Source organism: Panthera leo, chromosome A1 (genome assembly GCF_018350215.1).
Source record: "Panthera leo isolate Ple1 chromosome A1, P.leo_Ple1_pat1.1, whole genome shotgun sequence".
Lineage (NCBI taxonomy): Eukaryota > Metazoa > Chordata > Mammalia > Carnivora > Felidae > Panthera > Panthera leo.
In genome coordinates, this window is record NC_056679.1 from 84,284,082 (window position 1) to 84,303,484 (window position 19,403).

General features: G+C 36.0%; 1 protein-coding gene across 1 annotated transcript; it reads right to left on the reverse strand.

Moving 5' to 3' along the window:
- Positions 1 to 502: 502 nt before the first annotated feature.
- Positions 503 to 1,447, reverse strand: LOC122199725 (olfactory receptor 2T29-like). Its single transcript, XM_042905022.1, has one exon. The coding sequence runs from the start codon at positions 1,445 to 1,447 to the stop codon at positions 503 to 505; it is 945 nt and encodes a 314-aa protein (XP_042760956.1).
- Between the last annotated feature and the right edge of the window lie 17,956 nt (positions 1,448 to 19,403).

A 19,403-nucleotide genomic window follows, 5' to 3' on the forward strand; every position in this document is an offset into this window, starting at 1 on the left:
AGTTTATGTTTTATTATTAAGTAATTTTTAAGTTACAGAAAATTAATATGAATAATAGTAATAGTACAATTATTATGAATTTTAATAATAGTACAATAAACAATTAACATAACTTTTGCTTAGATTCTCTTAACATTATACCCCATTTTGTTTAGCACCTCTCTCTCTTTCTCTTTCTCACCAGTTCTACATATTATGGTCTTTGTTTATAAATATTTTATTATATATTTCATAAGAATATGAGCATTTCCCACAGAGTCACAGTGCAGTTATCAACTTCAGAAAAATATAACATGTATACAATACCATTGTGCAAATATTTTGAATGCAGAAATGTAAAAATGAAGAGCTTTCTGGTACAGGGAAACAATTCCTGAGAAAGGGATAAATAGATGACAACAAATCATGCTATAATAATCTGAGGAATAACATTGGCATAGGATCCTACAGTTTTAATTTGTAGAGTGCAGGAAAAAACATTAGTACAAATATTTCCTACTTTTTAGTTTCCTGAAAGACAAATTCCACATTTTTTCAGTGCCTTTGTAACATCCTTATTCCTAAGACTATAAATTAAAGGGTTTAGAACAGGAGTGAGTATGGTGTAAAAGACAGATACAATCATGTCATTCTCAGGGGTGTGGTAGGAATTGGGGAGCATGTAGGTATAAATGGCAGCCCCATAGAAGAGGATGACAACAGTCATGTGGGAAGAACAAGTAGCAAAGGCCTTTTTCCGCCCCTCTGCTGACTTCATCCTGTGGATGGTGAAGAGGATGAAAGAATAGGAGCTTGAAATGACTGTCACAGGAATGAGGAGCATGAGAACGCAACATAAGTACATAAGTGTCTCATAGAGGGAAGTATCTGAGCAGGAAAGCTTCATTACAGCAGGGACTTCACAGAAGAAATGATGGATCTCCCGGGATCTGCAGAAGGGGAAGGTCATGGTGACAGGAGTGAGCATAAATCCATCCACAGATCCCAGCAACCAGCAGGAAGACACCAAGATGAGGCATACCCTATGGTTCATGAGGATAGGATAATGGAGTGGATGGCAGATGGCCACATAGCGGTCATAGGCCATGGCAGCTAGAAGGAAAAATTCTGAACCTACCAGTGTCAAATAGAGAAACATCTGCATCCCACATTCAGGGGCGGAGATCTTATTCACACCCATAACCTGGTCCATGAGCATCTTGGGCACAGTGACAGAAATGTACATCACATCCATGAGAGACAACTGAGTAATAAAAAAGTACATGGGGTTATGAAGGTGAACATCATAGTGTATCAAAAGGATCAGCATGGTGTTTCCAGACAAGGCCATCAGGAAAACCACAAAAATGACCACACAAAGCAGAGCTGGGTGCTTGGATTGACTGAAGAGTCCCACTAGGTCAAAATCTGATCGTACAGTATGGTTGGCCACCCAAGTGTTTTCCATTGGATTTCACCTGGATCACCAAGGAGAAATATGGAGTTAATGGATGATTCATGTGATATCATTACCTGAAATAAATGTTTCAGTAAGTTTGTGTGTGTATGTTTACACATGGAAAACCAGTGTGCTAATAAGGGGAAGTTTCAAGGACTTGGACGTTTTAGGATTATAAATTACCTATAATTGAACAAATTTACTGAAATCTAAGAATTCAGATCTGCAAATCAAAAATATTGGTATTTTATAATTCCACTATCGGGTGTACATTTCCCCAAAGAAAACAAAAATTATAATTCAAAAAGATATATGCATCTCTATGTTTATTTTAGTTTTTCTCAAATTTCCATATGAACTTTATTTTTTCAAGTTTTAATTTAAATTCCAGTTAGTTAACATACAGTGTAATATTAGTTTTAGATATGCAATATACTGATTCAACTCTTTCATAGACCATCCGGTACTCATCAGAATTGTACAACAAGAAATCCTTTTGATCTGGACTTTTATTGGAATGTTCTGATTACTGAGTCAATGTCTTTATTAGTAATCATTCTGTTAAAATATTCTATTTCTTTTTTTAAGTTTTTTTTAAATTTAAATCCATGTTAGTTAACATATAGTGTAATAATAATTTTAGGAATAGAATTGAGTAATTCATCACTTATATATAGCACCCAGTGCTCATTCCAAAAAGTCCAGTTAATATATGTTGTAATATTAGTTTTGGTGTAAAATGTAGTGATTCCACCTACATAAACACATGAAGATTATTATATCAAGAGTATTCCTTAATCCCCATCACCTATTGTAACCATAAGTTTGTTCTCAATATTTAGGAGTATGTTTCTTGGTTTCTCTCTTTTTTCCCTTTTATCAATTGTTTTATTTATTAAATTCCCCATATTATTGAAATAACATTGTATTTTTATTTCTCTGACTGACTTGTTTTGCTTAGCATAATACTCTCTACTTCCATCCATGTCATTTCAAATGGCATGATGTCATTCTTTTTTATGGCTGAGTAATATTCCGTTGTATATTTTTTATATCCACTCCTATGCTTATTATAGCATTATTTACAAGAGCCAAGATATGGAAACAGCTTAATTGTCCATTGAAAGATTAATGGATACAGATTGAGTAGTGTGTGTGTGTGTGTGTGTGTGTGTGTGTGTGTGTGTATGCACAATGGAATATTATCCAGCCACATAATCCATAAGATCATGCCCTTTGTGACAACATGGATGTGCATAGATGGTATCATGCTAAGTGAAGTAAGTCCGACTGAGAAAGACATATACATGACTTCACTCCCATATGTGGAATTTAATAACACAAATGAATGAACAAACAAAAAGCAAAATCAGACCTATAAATACAGAGACATAAATGATGGTTGCCAGAGAAGAAATTGATAGAGCATGACAAAATGGGTGAAAAAGAATTCCAATTATGGAACAAATAAGTCACAGGAAAGATGGCACAGTATAAGGAATATAGTCAATGACATTGTATGTTTTCTTTTATTTTTGTATTTGTTTTCTTCATCCATTTTAATTTAATTTATTTTTTTTAATTTGAGTATAGTTGGCAATGTTCCATTAGTTACAATTGTACAACTTAATAGTCTAAAAAGTTTATACATTATGCTATCTTCACCACACTTACACCTACCATCTGTCCCATTACATTGCTGTTAAAATATCATTTACCATATTCTTTATGCTCTTCTTTTTATCCCTGTGACTTATCATCCCACACTAGGTGGTCCATACCTCCATCTCCCCTTCACTCATTTTTCCCTGTCTTTATCACCCTGATACTGTTTGGTGACAGATGGTAGCTACACATTTTGTGAGCATCACATAACTTTTATCCTGATTGAATCAATATGTTGTACACCTGAAACTATTGAAACATTATGTGTCAGGTATATGCTAATAAAAAAATTAAAGTATATTGGTAACTTATAATAAGATTTCCACAATTAAAGCTTTTGAGTTTAATTGAACAGTGTTGTTTTGTCAATGACTATAGAAATCTGTATAACCCCTGCCCTATATAAAAACAAAGAGAATCATTTAAAAAAGAATAAAACCCCTTATTTCCAAAGTTTTTTTGTTATGGAAGTCAGAATGGAATCAACCTTTCCTGTTTAAGGATTCACTGAATCTAAAAAACTCTTAGAGATACATTCCATATAATAAATATTTATAAAGCAACTGAAGCAAAATTTGGGGAATATTCATAGCAAAAGTTTGAATCCCCTTTGTCTGAATAATCAGGCAAGTAGTGATGCTCTGTGCTTGTGTGGGGTAAGCCATGCATCAACAGGAACGGATGGGGTCTTCACCAATGGCCAAATCCTAAGACATCATAGGAACATCAATTTAGGAGGTAACACTTTGAGTCTGGACTATGACTGTGGGTCCAGATTATCCTCTATCTAATATATATATATATATATATATATATATATATATACACACACACACACATATATAAATATATATATATATATATATATATATATATATATATACACACATATATTTCTTATTTTAATTCAGGTTAAACAAATATTTATGGGGAATCTTACCTTAATTTTGTCTAGTATGTCTAGTATGTTCATCTCCAACTTCATGCACTTAAAACTCCTACCATTTGTTCTTAATTTAAGGGGAAGATCTAGCATTTAGAAGGTCATTGTCATTTACAAGACAAGTCTTTAGTTGTTTCCACAAGCATCATCTACTTTATTGTCTATAGCAACAAATTTTTCATGGAAACTGAGATGTAGAGTGGAAAACCGAACAACATCGAGTTGCTTGTGACTCCAATTCATTTCCCCTCTTTATCTGGCTACCCAAATCCTACATCTGTGTTAAATGCTAAAAGCAAAAGAAAAATTGCATTGGTTACATTGAAGGAGGGCAAAGCCCGTCTATTCAGGCAAAAATACTGCATGTGTGTGTGTATGTGATTTAAAATGGAATCTTAAAATAGCACAAAATAAGAACAATGAAAGTATAGTATATCTGTCCTTTCTGAAGAAAATCAGTAATAATGTACTTATTCTCTTATGAATATTAAACATTTGCAACTTTTTAATTTCTGACATGTTAAATGTTAAATTTGAAAAATCCCTATCAATAACAACAACAAAAAAAGAAATACTGGCTCTTCTCTCTAAGAAGAGTTTGGAAGCGATTATGATATTTCAGGAATAATCTCCAACTTTGAAAACATTTTGTACTCTTGTAATTATTCAAAAAACCTATTAAAATATTCAAATTATTAACTGTACCTAGTTCTGGGGTGCTAGAGAAGTAGAAAACACTGAAAATTAATTTGATGCCTTAGTGTAATTATCCAACAAATCTGGTACACATTGCACGTCAAAATATAGTCTGTCAAATTCTACACCTACTAGCAGAAGAAAGTGCAAAATTAAAAACAGCCTGATAAAAGCAAAACATACCTTCTTTCTTAATCAATATTTGTCACCAAAGTGAAATAAATCTTTACTGCAATTTGGTAAATGAGAGTGACTGTGATCAAGCCACACTGAACAGCCCACCTGGCACACCAGATAGACAATGGAATGCTTTCTGTACCATATAAGGTAATTGGCCTCCCTGTTTATTCTTATTTTTCTGTATCCAATTTGTTGAGTTTAATATAAACACAACAGTGTATTATTTAATTTGCAGAATTATTAATAGTGGTGGTAAAATAACATCAAATCTTTATTTGAAGCTGACCACATTCCAGAAATTGTTCTATTGCTTTACCATATTTTATCTTCCCCAAGAGTCAATGAGGTACTTCCTCATCTGATTTTCTCCTTTTATAAATTCAATAATTCAGATTCCCAGGGCATCTGCCTAACATCACATAATTTACCTGCAGGAGGACTTGTGTCTCAACTCAGATGTTGGGGCCCAGAGCCTATAATGCTGCCTTAATTCTCTAGAACACTATCTCCCCTCCAGTCTGCAAGTTGCATATGATCTCTCTTTGTAAGTTTCATCTAAGAAACATAAATATGATAGAGACATTGGTTTCAGTTTTTTAACTACCAGAAAAAATTCTCACTCAAAGTAAAATCAGTCTCATTTCTTCTGCAAAAATTTCAACTTTAAGAAAAAAAAAACATTATCCAATAATATAGGAGGGATGTGTACTCTTTTGTCCCTACATAATGGAAATTAAAAAAAAAAAACTGTTTCCTAACATGTTGCAGTAAATTACATTAAACATTCAATCAAAAAGGGCAATTAAGAGTACATTTATCTTGACGAGCTCTGAGAAATGTATATAAATGTTGAAACATTATATTGTACAAGGGAACCTAATATAACACTGTACGTTAATTATACTTGAATTTAAAAAACACATTTGTGGGGCACCTGGGTTGCTCAGTTGGATAAGTGTCTGACTCTTGGCTTCGACTCAGGTCATGATCCCATGATTCGTGAGTGCAAGCCCGGCATCGGGCTCTGTGCTAACAGTGTGTAGCCTGTTTGGGATTCTCTCTCCCCTTCTCTCTTCCCCTGCCCCACTTACTCTCTCTCTCAAAATAAATAAACTTTAAAAAAATATTTCAAAACTGAAATGAACATTTGCTTTTCTATATAAAAACAGATGATAGGAGAAAAGTTGAGAAAATATATTCAAGAATTAATATATGCATTACAAGGATAACAAGTCAAAAACAATAATTACCTTTGCTCCTGCAGTTCTTTCTTTATGGTTGAACTCAGCATTAGATGCTGCTGCAACCCTTATCCATATAAGTATTGGAGTGTGGCCATGGTGAACTGTATGAAGATAACCAGGAAAGTGACATCATTCTGGTTTTACTATGCCCATCATGGGAGTTGATGAACTTTGACTATTGATAAATTCCTTCTGGGGCTTTGAAGAAGAATGCAATTAAGAGACCTAAAAACGACAACAAAAAGGAATAGGTATCTGTGTTGCACTGTTCTGGGTCTCTCCTCATGTCTTTTTAAAATCTATTATTATTATTATTATTATTATTATTAATTAAACTGGAAATCTTAACCAATATAACAATGTCTCAAATTTCAACATCATCAATAATCTCTTATCTGTGAAATAGATGTCACTTTATATGTGGCCTTAGCCTTATTCACATTAAAAATATTTTTATATTGTATATATCTCTCCTTATTTAATTTCAGCAGTGTTGTGTGAGTTATTGTTATAGTTCCCTTATCTTTCACTGATGGAGCTTCTGAAACTCATTAATGAAATGGTGTGTCAATCTCTTTGGTTAAGTTTATTCTTAGGTATTTTGCTATTTTTGGTGCTATTGTAAATGAAATTCTTGTCTTAATTTCTCTTTTAGTTACTTCATTAGTAGTTTATAGAAATGCAACATATTTATGCATATTGAGTTTGTGTCCTGTGATGTTACTCAGTTTATTTAGCAGTTCTAGTAGTTTTTTTATGGAGTTTTTAGAGTTTTCTGTATAGAATATCATGTCATCTGCAATAGTGAAAAATTATCTTCTTCCTTACCAATTTGGATGTCTTTTATTTCTTTTTGTTGTCAGATTTCTGTGGCTGGGACTTCCAGCACTATGCTGAATAAAACTGATGAGAGTGGGCTTCTTTGCCTTGTTCCTGATCTTAGGTGAAAAGCCCTAAGTTCTTCACCACTAAGTATTAAATTGGCTGTGGAGTTTTCATATATAACTTTTATTATGTTGACCTATGTTCCCTCTAGATTAATTTGTTGAGTGTTTTTTTTGTTTGTTTTTGGTTGTTTGTTTGTTTTTTACTATGAATGGATGTTGTACTTTGTCAAATGCTTTTTTGGAGTCAATGGAAATGATCATACAGTTTTTACCTTTTCTCTTGTTGATTGATGTATCACATTGATTGATTTGCAAATATTGAACCACATCTTTGTAGAGAGGTTTTGCATCTATGTTCTTCAAGGATATTGACCACTATTCTTTCTTTCTTCTTTTCTTTCTTTCTTTCTTTCTTTCTTTCTTTCTTTCTTTCTTTCTTCTTTCTCTCTTTATCTTCTTCCTTTCTTTCCTTTTTCTTAATGTTTTATCTGGGTTGGTATCTGTGTGGTACTGGCCTTATAGAATGAATTTTGAAACTCTCCTTATTCTAATTTTTGGAGTAATTTGAGAATAATTGGTATTAACTCTTCTGTAAACATTTGGTAGAATTCACCTTTGAAGTCATCTGGTTCTGGACTTCTGTTTGTTAGGAGTATTTTGATTACTGATTCAACTTCCTTGCTGGTAATGGGTCTGTTCAAATTTTCTCTTTCGTCCTTATTTAGGTTTTGGAGGTTGGGCGTTTGTAGGAATTTATCCATTTCTGCTATATTTTCAAATTATTTGGCATGTAATTATTCATACTGCCATCTTATTATCCTTTGTATTCGTGTGATGTTGGTTGTCCTTTCTCTTTCTTTTTTTTCTTTCCAAGATTATATTTAAATTCAAGTTAGTTAACACATAGTGTAGTATTGATTTCAAGAATAGAATTTAGTGATTCATCACTTACATATAACACCCAGTGCTCATCACAAGTGTCCTCCTTAATGCCCATCACCATTTAGACCATCCCCCCACCAACCTTCCCTCCAGCACCCCCTCAGTTTGTTCTCTACAGTTAAAAGTCTCTTATAGTTTGTCTCCCTTTCTGTTTTTATTTTATTTTATTTTTCTTTCCTTTCCCTATTTTCACCTGATTTGTTTATTAAATTCCACATATGAGTGAACTCATGTGGTATTGGTCTTTCTCTGACTGACTTATTTAGCTTACCGTAATACTCTGTAGCTCCATCCATGTCATTGCAAGTGGCAACATTTTATTCCCTTTTATGGATGAGTAATATTACATTGAATATGTACACCACTTCTTTATCCATAGACCAGATGATGGGCTGTTTCCATAATTTGGCTATGGTAGATAATGCTGTTATAAACATTGGGGAGTATGTACCCTTTGCCTTAGAATTTTTTGTATTCTTTGGGTAAATAGTAGTGCCATTGCTGGATTGTATGGTAGTTATGTTTTTTACTTTTTCAGGACCTTTTTGATTGGCTTCACCAGCTTGCATTCCCACCAACAGTGCAAGAGGCTTCCTTTTTCTCCTCACCTTCCCCAACATTTATTTTTTTGTGTTGTTATTTTAGCCATTCTGATATATTTGAGGTGATATCTCATTGTAGTTTTGATTTGTATTTCCCTGATGATGAGTGATGTTGAGCATCTTTTCATGTTTTTTATTGGCCATCCGTACGTCTTCTTTGGAAAAATGTCTATTTTTACCTTTGGGTAATGGGATTATTTATTTTTTTGGATGTTGTGTTTTGTAAGTTCTTTATATATTTTGGATATATCAGATTAGTCATTTGCAAATATCTTCTCCAGTTCTGTAAGTTGGCTTTTAGTTTTGTTGATTATTTCCTTGCTGAGCAGGAGGTTTTTGTTGTTGTTCGTTTTTGTTTTTGTTTTTGTTTTTTTATTTTTATTTTTCAACGTTTTTTATTTATTTTTGGGACAGAGAGAGACAGAGCATGAACGGGGGAGGGGCAGAGAGAGAGGGAGACACAGAATCGGAAACAGGCTCCAGGCTCCGAGCCATCAGCCCAGAGCCCGACGCGGGGCTCGAACTCACGGACCACGAGATCGTGACCTGGCTGAAGTCGGACGCTTAACAGACTGCGCCACCCAGGCACCCCTGTTTTTGTTTTTTTAATGAAGTCCCAGTAACTTATTTTTGCTGTTTTCTTTGCCTAAAGAGACATATCTAGAAATAAGCTGCTACTGCTGGTGTCAAAGAAGTTACAGCCTGTGATCTCCTCTAGGATTTTATGGTTTCATGTCTCCATTTAGGTATTCTATCAATTTTAAATATATTTTCGTGTATGATGTAAGAAAGTGTTCCCATTTCATTCTTTTGCATATTACTGTCCAGTTGTCCCAACACCATTTGTTAAAGAGATTATCTTTTTTCTGTTGGGTATTCTTTCCTGTTTTGTCAAAAACTAATTGATCACATAGTTGCGGGTTCACTTTGAGTTTTCTATTCTTTTTAATGCCAGTACCATGCTGTTTTGATCACTACAACTTTGTAATATAACTTGAAGTCTGAAATGATGATACCTGCAACTTTGCTTTTCTTTTTCAAGATTGCTTTGGGTATTTGGGATCTTTTGTGGTTCCACACAAATTTTAGGATTGTTTATTGTAGCTGTGTGGAAAATGTAGTTGGTATTACAATCGGGATTGCATTAAATCTGTAGATTGCTTTGGGTGGTATAGACATTTTAACAATATTTTTCCTTCTAATCCATGAGCATGGAATGTTTTTTTTTTTTCCATTTCTTTGTATCACCTTATTTTCTTTCATTAGTGTTTTATAATTTTCAGAGAACAAGATTTTCAACTCTTTAGTTAGATTTGCCCCAAGGTATATTTTCTTTTCTTTCTTTCTTTCTTTCTTTCTTTCTTTCTTTCTTTCTTTCTTTCTTTTTTGTGAAACTTTAAAGGGTATTGATTGCTTAATTTATTTTTCTGCTAAGTCATTATTGTTGTGTAGAAATGCAACATATTTCTGTATGTTGATTTTGTATCCTATGGCTTTACTGAATTCATGTATCTGTTCTAGCATTTTTTCGATGAGTCTTTCAGATATTCTATATAGATTATCATGTAGTCTGCAAATAGCGAAAGGTTGAATATTTGTGTGCCAATTTGGATGCATTTTATTTCTTTTTCTTGTCTGATTCCTGTGACTAAGACTTCCATTACTATGTTAAATAACAGTGGTGAGAGTGGACATCCTTGTCTTGTTCCTGACCAAGGAGTAAATGCTCTCAGTTTCTCCCTTTGGACATGATATTAGTTGTGGCCTTTATTATGTTGAAGTACTCCTACATTGTTGAGTGGTCTTATCATGAATTAATGTTGTACTTTGTCAATTACTTTTTCTGCATCTATGGTAAATGATCATATAATTCTTATCCTGTCTTTTATTAATGTGGTGTATTACACTGATTGGTTTGCAAATATTGAACCACACTTACACCACAGGAATTAATCCCATTTAGTCATGGTAAATGATTCTTTTAATGTATTGTATGATTCAGTTTGCCAGTGTTTTGTCGAGAATTTTTGCACCCATGTTCATCAGGCATTTTGACCTGTAGTCCTTTGTATTTATTTGGTTTTGTTATCATAGTAATGCTGGCCACATACAATGATTTTGGAAGCTTTACTTTTTTCCCCTAATATTTGGCAAAGTTTGAGAAGAATAGATATTAACTCTCTTTTAACATTTGGTAGAATCCGCCTGTGAAGCCATCTGGTCTTGGACGTTTTTTGGTTTGGAGATTTTTTGTTTGTTTGTTTCTGTTTTTTAATTGTTGATTCATTTTCTTTACTGGTTATCAGTCTGTTCAAGTTTTCTATTTCTTCCTGTTAATGATTTGCTAGTTTATATCTTTCTAGAAATTTATCCATTTCTTCCAGGTTGTCTAATTCTTTCTCATAATATTCTCTTACACTTATATTTCTGTGTTATTGGCTGTTATTTTACTCTCTCATTTGTCGTTGTATTTATTTATTTTTTTCTGTCTTTTTTTTGATATCCCTGGCTACCAGTTATCAATTTTATTATTATTTTTTATAGAACCATCTCTTGGTGTCTCTGATATGTTCTATTGTGTTCTTAGTTTCTATATCATTTATTTTTGCTCTAATCTTTATGATTCTCCTTCTGCTGGCTTTAGGCTCCATTTGTTGACTTTTTTGTAGCTTCCTTCAGTATAAACTTTGGTAGTTTATTTGAGATTTTTCTTGAGGTAGACCTGTATTGCTCTACACTTCCTTCTTAAGACAACTTTTGCTGTATCTCAAAGATTTTTGACATTTGTGTTTTGACATCTGTTTTCATTTTTTTTAATTTCTTTTTTGATCTCCATGTTGACCCACCCATTGTGTAGCATGTTGCTTAACTTCCATGTATTTGTGCTCTTTTCAAATTTTTTTTTCTTGTGGTTGCTCCATGTTTCATAAAATTGTGGTAAAAAAATGTGCATGGTATGATCTCAATCATTTTGTACTTCCTGAGGCCTGATTTGCTGTCTATTCTAGAGAATGTCCCATGTGCACTTGAAAACATGCATTCTTCTCTTTTAGGGTGGAATGTCCTGAGTATATATGTTAAGTCCATGTGGTCCACTTTGTCATTCAAACCCAATGTTTCCTTCTTGATTTTCTGTTTAAATGATCTGTCCATCAATGTGCTTGAATTGTTAAAGTCCCTGTTTTTTCTTTTACTTTATTATTTTAATTGTTCTCTTATGTTTGTTATTGTGTTCTATATTTAGTTTCTCCCAGGTTAGTGCATAAATATTTATAATTGTTAAATATGCTGGTTGCATTTTTCCCCTTATTATGATATGGCACCCTTCTTCATCTCTTATTACAGTTTTAGTTTAGAGTCTAGCTTGCTGCATATAACTGTTGGTACTCCATCTTTCTGTTGACATTTGTTTACCTGATAAATGTTTCTGCATTCCCTCCTTTCAACGTGCAGGTGCCTTTAGTTCTAAAATGCATCTCTGGTAGTCAGCACATAGATGGGTCTTCTTTTCACATTCTTTCTGACAGGCTATGTCTTTACATTGTAGGGTTTAATCCTTTATGTTCTTTTTGAGAAGCCTGACTTGAGGTTTGTCAATTTTGTTTATAAAAAAAAAAAAAAAAAAAAAAAAAAAAAAAAAAAAAAAAAAAAAAAAAAAAAAAAAAAAAAAAACAACTTTTGGTTTCATTGATCTATTCTGCTGGGTTTTTTTTATTCCATATAGTTTATTTCTGCTCTGATCTTTATTATTTCTCTTCTTCTGCTGGGTTTGGGGTGTCTTTGCTGTTTTGCTTTTATTTCCTTTAGGTGTGCTGTTAGATTTTGTATTTGGGATTTTTCTTGTTTCTTGGGATACGCCTGGATTGCAATGTGTTTTCCTCTTAGGACTGCCTTCGCTGCATCCAAAGGGTTTGTGCTGTTGTATTTTCATTTTCATTTGTTTCCACATATATTTTAATTTCTTCTCTAATTGCCTGGATGACTCACTCATTCTTTAGTAGGATATGCTTTAACTTCCATGCTTTTGGATGTTTTCCAGACTTTTTCCTGTGGTTGATTTCAAGTTTCATAGCATTGTGGTCTGAAAGTGTGCATGGTATGATCTCAATACTTTTGTCTTTATTGAGGGCTGTTTTGTGACCCAGTATGTGATCTATCTTGGAGAATGTTCCATGTGCACTTGAGAAGAAAGTATATTCTGCTGCTTTGGGATGCAGAGTTCTAAATATATCTGTCAAGTACATCGGGCCCAATGTATCAATCAGGGCCATTGTTTCTTTACTGATTCTCTGTCTAGATGATATGTCCATTGCTGCCAGTTGGGTATTAAAAACCCCTGCAATTACCACATTATTATCATTAAGATTTCTTATGTTTGTGATTAATTGTTTTAAATATTGGGTTCTCCCGAATTCGGTGCATAGACATTTATAATTGTTAGCTCTTCCTGATGGATAGGTCCTGTAAGTATTATATAATGTCCTTCTTCATCTCTTATTACAACCTTTACTTTACTCCAGCTTTCTTATGACTTCCAGTAGCATGATAGATAGTTGAATATCCTCTCACTTTAATCTGAAATTGTCTTCAGGTCTGAAATGAGTCTCTTGTAGACAGCAAGTAGATGGGTCTTTTGTTTGTTTGTTTGTTTGTTTGTTTGTTTGTTTTTATCCATTCTGATACCCTATGTCAAGTTTCAGTAGATAGGTCTCCTACTACCCTTATGCTCTATCTTTGTATGTTAATGCCTGCTTATCCCTAGCTGCTTTCAGAATTCTGTCTTTATCCTTGTATTTTGCCAGTTTTACTATGATATGTCATGCAGAAGACGGATTCAAGTTACGTCTGAAGGAAGTTCTCTATGCCTCTTGGATTTCAATGCTGTTTTCCTTCCCCAGATCAGGGAAGTTCTCAGCTATGAGTTGTTCAAGTACACCTCAGTCTCTTTCTCTCTCTTCTTGTTCTTCCGAATTCATATGATATGGATATTGTCCCATTTGATTGCATCACTTAGTACTCTAAATCTCGCCTCTTGATCCTGAATTTTTTATCTCTCTTTTTCTCAGAGTCCTCTTTTTTCCATAATTTTATTTTCTAATTCACCTATTCTCTCCTCTGCCTCTTCAATCTTTGCTATGGCTGCCTCCATTTTATTTTGCACATCATTTATAGCATTTTTTAGTTCCTCATGACCATTTCTTAGACCCTTGATCTCTGTAGCAATAGATTCTCTGCTGTCCTCTATGCTTTTTTTCAAGCCCAGTGATTAATTTTATGACTGTTATTATAAATTCTTGTTCCGTTATATTGTTTAAATCATGTTTGATCTATTTGTTAGCTGTTGCTATTTCCTGGAGTTTCTTTTGAGGAGAATTCTTCCGTTTTGTCATTTTGTATAGTCCCTGTGATAGCTTCAAACTGCAAGGCACTTCCCCTGTGCTGTCCGGAGTAACTTGTGTTGGTGGGTGCAGCCGCAGTCAGACCTGGTGTCTGCCCCCAGCCCACTGCTGGGGCCACAGTCAGACTGGTGTGTACGTTATCTTCCCCTATCCGAGGGGCAGGACTCACTGTGGAGTGGTGTGGCCCATGTCTGGGCTATTTGCACACTGCCAGGCTTGTGGTGCTGCTACGGTGGGATCTGGCCAAGGGTGTATCAGCCAGGGTGAATCTGAAAGGTGCACAGGGGCGAGAGGGGCAGGCTTAGCTAGCTTTGCCATGGGTGGTCCCCTGCAGAAGGGGCCTTGCAGCACTGGGAAGGAGGCAGGCCCATGGGAGGGATGGATCCACAAAAGCACAGCTCTGGGCTTTTGCGCAATGCAAGCAAGTTCGGTGAAGGGAACTGGTTCCCTTTGGAATTTCCTCTGGGGGATGGGAGAGGAAAATGCCTTTGCCTGCGCCTTTGTTCCCCTGTTGAGCTGAGCTCTGTCTTCTGGAGCTCAATAACTCTCCCTCCCAGCGTCCTCTCACCCTCCACTCTACGAGAGCAGAGCTATTGACTTTTAACATTCCAGATGTTAAGTCCCGCTGGCTGTCAGAACTCATGCATTCTGGCCCCTCCATTTCTGCAAGCCAGACTTTGGGGGCTCTGCCTTGCCGGGCAGGCTGCCCCTCCACCACCCCGGCTCCCTCCCACCAGTCCCTATAGCATGCACCGCCTCTCCATTCTTCCTACCCTCTTCAGTGGGCCGCTTGTCTATGCGTGGCTCTGGTGAGTCCATTCTGCTAGTCTTCTGGTGGTTTTCTGGGTTATTTATGCAGATGTGGGTGGAATCTAAGCATTCAGCAGGACAAGTGAGCCTAGTCCTCCTATGCCACCATATTCCATGTTTTTTTACTTTTTCTTTCATTTGGGATAAATTTCTATGCTTTCACACTTTTTCTAAGTCTCTGCCTCATTCTGTGTGTTTGAACAAGCAATTGTGTTTATGTTCCTGAATGTAATGAGAAGAGGTCTTGTAGTTTGTAGGACTCTGTGCTTCAGGTAGTGTAAGTATGTGTGCTTTCTGGTGTGTGTTATGTGTGCTATGCTGTTTTGTTTTCGTTGTTCTATCTTCAGCCCAGTCATCTGCAGAGTCTTTCCTTGACTGCTCTGGGTAGCTTTTGGTCTTTGGCCTGAATGTAGTGAGTTTGAACTAAGTGTGCTCTGGTCTGCTTCTAAAACAAGACCTAATGCTAGTTCCAGAAGAATTGAGAACCCCTGCAGAACTCTCTGGTCAGGAGAGGTGATGTGGACAGGGTTTTGTGGTGGTATTTTGGGGGAGGGGCTGGTTGTGTTGGGACTGAGGCAAGCTTCTCTGAGAGAGGAAGTCCCTCAGAGTGCAGGGGCTTGTGACTTGGTACAAACAAGTTAGACAGCCACTGTTGATGCTACTTTGCTTCCTGCAGGTGGTTCTGTGTTCATATTGAAGGGTTGGGGAGGGAAATGGCAAATGTCATTTATTCCCAGGGAGAGATGTCTGTGAATGCTGCCTCTCAGGGATGTGTCCAAGAAAGAGGAATAATCTCCTCCCTGTGTACCCCAGTTGTTTTTCAGATCACTGTATCCAAGCTGTTTGCCCCTGGGGTTTTTTGCCTGCCTTCTCTCCAGGAGCACCACTGTGCCTTTGGGCTCTATCCTAACCATGCCTACTGATTTTTAAAATTCCAGGCTTTAAGACCCACTTATGATAAGAACTCATGAAATTTATTCCTTCATTTTCCAAGCAAATGACTTTGGGGAAACTTCCTCCTCATGCATTCCCCTTTTGCTCCTTTCTCTCTCACCTTGGCTACAGCCACAGCTCTCTCCCCCTCCACAACACTCAGGGTCTGTTTCACCCCCAATCCAGTTCTCATTACTTACTACATTCTTCAATATGGCTTTTTCTCTCCCTTCAGTTGTAGAGCTTTTCTGCCAGTTTTCAGGTCAATTTCTATGGTATTGTGGAAGATTTGATGGCTATATAGTTGTGTGTGTGACTTAAGACAAGACTACGGTTCTCCTAATCCACCACCATCTTCCCTCCTATTATTGTCTTACTGTGAAATTCTTCTTTTAATTTTGGTGATTACTGTTGTATGTGTTTGGGTGCTAACATTTGAGTGCATAAATATTTAATGTGTTATATCTTCTTGGATTTTTTTTCCTTAAAATTATGGCATGTCTTTCTTTGTCTGTTTTTACACTCTTTGTTTTAAAGTTTATTTTGTACAATTTAAGTATTGCTACCCCAGCTTTCTTTTCCCTTCACTTTTTATGATAAATGGTATTCCACCCCTTCAGTTTCAATTTGTATATGTTTTCAGGTCCGAAACGAGTCTATTGTAGGCAGTGTGTAGATGGGTCTTGCTTTTTTATCTATTCTGACATCCCAAGTCTTTTGGTGGGAGCATTTAGTCCATTTACAAAGTAAGCATTGATACCTATGCACTTATTGTCATTTTGTTATTTGTTTCATTTTATTTTATTTTATTTTATTTTATTTTTTGTAGTTCTTTTCTATTCCTTTCTTCTCTTGCTATTTCTTATGGCTTGCTGACTTTCTTGATGGATGTAACTTGATTCCTTTCTCTTTATCCTTTGCATATGTATTACTGGATTTTGGTTTGTGGTTACCATTAAATATATAACATCTTATTCATATCACAGTCTTAAGTTGATATACACTTAAGTTTGAACATTCTAAAAGCACTCAATTTTTACTCTTCTCTCACTTACATTTTAGGTGTATGGTATCAGAGTATACGTCTTTCTATTCTGTGTATTCCATGATTTCTTTATATTGTGTGAATTCCTTGACTAATTTTTATGGATATATTTAATTTTACTGCTTATGTACTTTCTATTTTCTCATCTCTGCTTATGATCTTTCTTTTTAACTCAAAGAATCTCCTTTAACATTTCTTGAAAGGCTGGTTTATTGGTGATGATTTCCTTTAACATTTCTCTTTCTGGAATCTATTTATATCTCCTTTTTTTTCAGTGGTAGCTTTACTGGATGGAATTCTTTTGATTGCATAAATTTGTTTTTCTTTCAGCACTTTGTATATATCATGCCAGTCCCTTCTGGCATACATAGTTCATGCTGAAAAATCAGCTTATAGCTTTATAATGAGTCCATTTTATGTAACTCTTTAGAGTCATAAAAATTATCTCTTTAACTTTATTTTTGCTATTTCTATCACTAGGTGTCTTGCTGTTGACCTCCTTAGTTGGTAATTTGGGGTAGATCTTTGTGATTCCTACATCTGTATTTCTGTTTCCTTCCCCAGATTCACGAATGATTCAGCTGTTATTTATTCAAATACATTTTCTGCCTCCTTTTTATGTCCTCTGTCTCTTTATTATGCTGGATTATTTTGATGAGTTCCCTTAATCTATTCTCATTTTTTAAAATTATTGTTTTTTTTCTTTCTCTTGTTTGCCTTAATTGCTTTCATTACTCTGTCCTTTAGGTAACTGATATTTTTTATGTATCCTATTGTCTATTATTTATTCCATCTAGTATATTTTTAATTTATTTTATTCTGTGGTTCACCTCTGATCAGTTATTTTTTGTTTTCTATGTCTTTGTTGAGGGTCTTGGTGAGATCTTCCATTCTTTTCTGAAGTCAAGTGAGAATCATTATGACCATTACTTTAAATTCTCTATCAGGCATATTACATACCTTCTTTTTGTTTTGTTCTCTTGCTGTGTTTTTGCCCTGTTCTTTAATTTCTCTCTCTCTTTATTTTGTCTAACACCTTATGTTTGTCTCTTTGTGTTAGGAAAGTCAGCTATCTCTCCTTCTCTTGAAAATAGTGGTCTTATGAAGAAGTACTCCTCTGGTGCCCTGCAGTGAGATGTCCCTTGTTCACCACAACCTCATTATTCAGAGGTGTCTTTTATGTGCATTGTGTGTTGCAGCTAAGCCATGGCTGCTTTCTGTCCAGCCTTGTGCTATGACTCCTTTTGGCTGTTGTGAACGAGCTTTGTTTCCTGTGTAGTTAATGGCCCAGTCTGTGGATGCTTTGGGCTTGAGTGGAATGAAACTAGGCATTTTGCAGAGCTGAGGTATGCAGGGTACTCTGCAGGGTACTCTGTGTTATCTTTCCAAACTGTCATTGGTGGTTTTGGTCTGTCATCAAACCAGACATCTATCCCTGCTCACTGCTGGGGCCACAGTCAAATTTGTGCATTTGGTTATCTTCTCCTACTTCCAAGGTTGGGAGTCAATTTGGAGTGATGCTGGCCCCTTGTGGTGCAGCTTCTGCTCTCCTAATTTTGTGGTGAAGATTTGGATAGACTCCTGCTGAAGTTGATTAGAAGGGGTGGTCCACAAGAGAATGTGGGGTACAGAATGCATTGTTTTAGCTAGGTTTCTGATGGTCTGCTGTGGGAGGGAACCTGGAGCTGCTTTGTAACGGTTGTGCAGAGGGCGTGTGGGAGGGGACCTAGAGCTGTTTTGTAAAGGTCTTGCAGAGGGCGTGTGGGAGGTTCTGGACAATAGGATAGTGTTGGCGTGAGACATGTTGTTAGCTAGCTGGGTGGAGTGTGTTCATGCTGCACTGATTACTGCAGTTGTCCCTATCTTGGCTGGGGATTGGGGAAGGAAATGCCTTCTGCCAGATTTTTTTTTTTTAATTTAAATTCAAGTTATTTAATACACAGTGTAGTCTTGGAAAATTCTCCTAAAGATCCCTGCTCCTCCAGAACACATTCTGAGATAACTCTTTTTTCAGTATACTCCAGGCATTTTGAAACTGCTGCTTCTGTGCTGTATCTCAGTGGGGCTGTTTGTTATACTATCTCTGTAAGGGCAGGGACTCTTCTTCCTTTCATCTTTGGCTTTCCCAAAACCATGAACCCTGAATTTTAAAATTCAGGTGTCAAGACCCACTGATTATAAGAACTCATGAAAGTAAACCCCTCTGGCTCTCAAACAAAGAAATGCCGAAGCCAAAGGACTTTGAACCCCAGGATTATGGGAGGAAAGGGGCTGAATCGACCAGGAAGAAAATGGGACAACTTGAGAAAAGACAAGTGGGTGACTGCAAACTGGGGGAGATAAAATAGGCCGAATAGGCAAGGAGGGGAGGGGACATGTTGTTTTTATGTGCATTGTGTGTTTCAGCTAAGGGGATCCTTCTGCGGAGAGACAAAGGGAAGAGAAAGAACGGCTGGGGAAGTGTAGGACTTTACGAGGTAAGAGAAAAAAACCTCAGACTGGGACTGAGAGAGATTCTAACTATGCAGCTTTCTTCAGACTGGGGCTGGCTCCCTGTTCATGCAACTGGGAAGGAGAGGAACCAGCCCCGGGTTCAGTGGTAGATCAAGGGCACAGTCC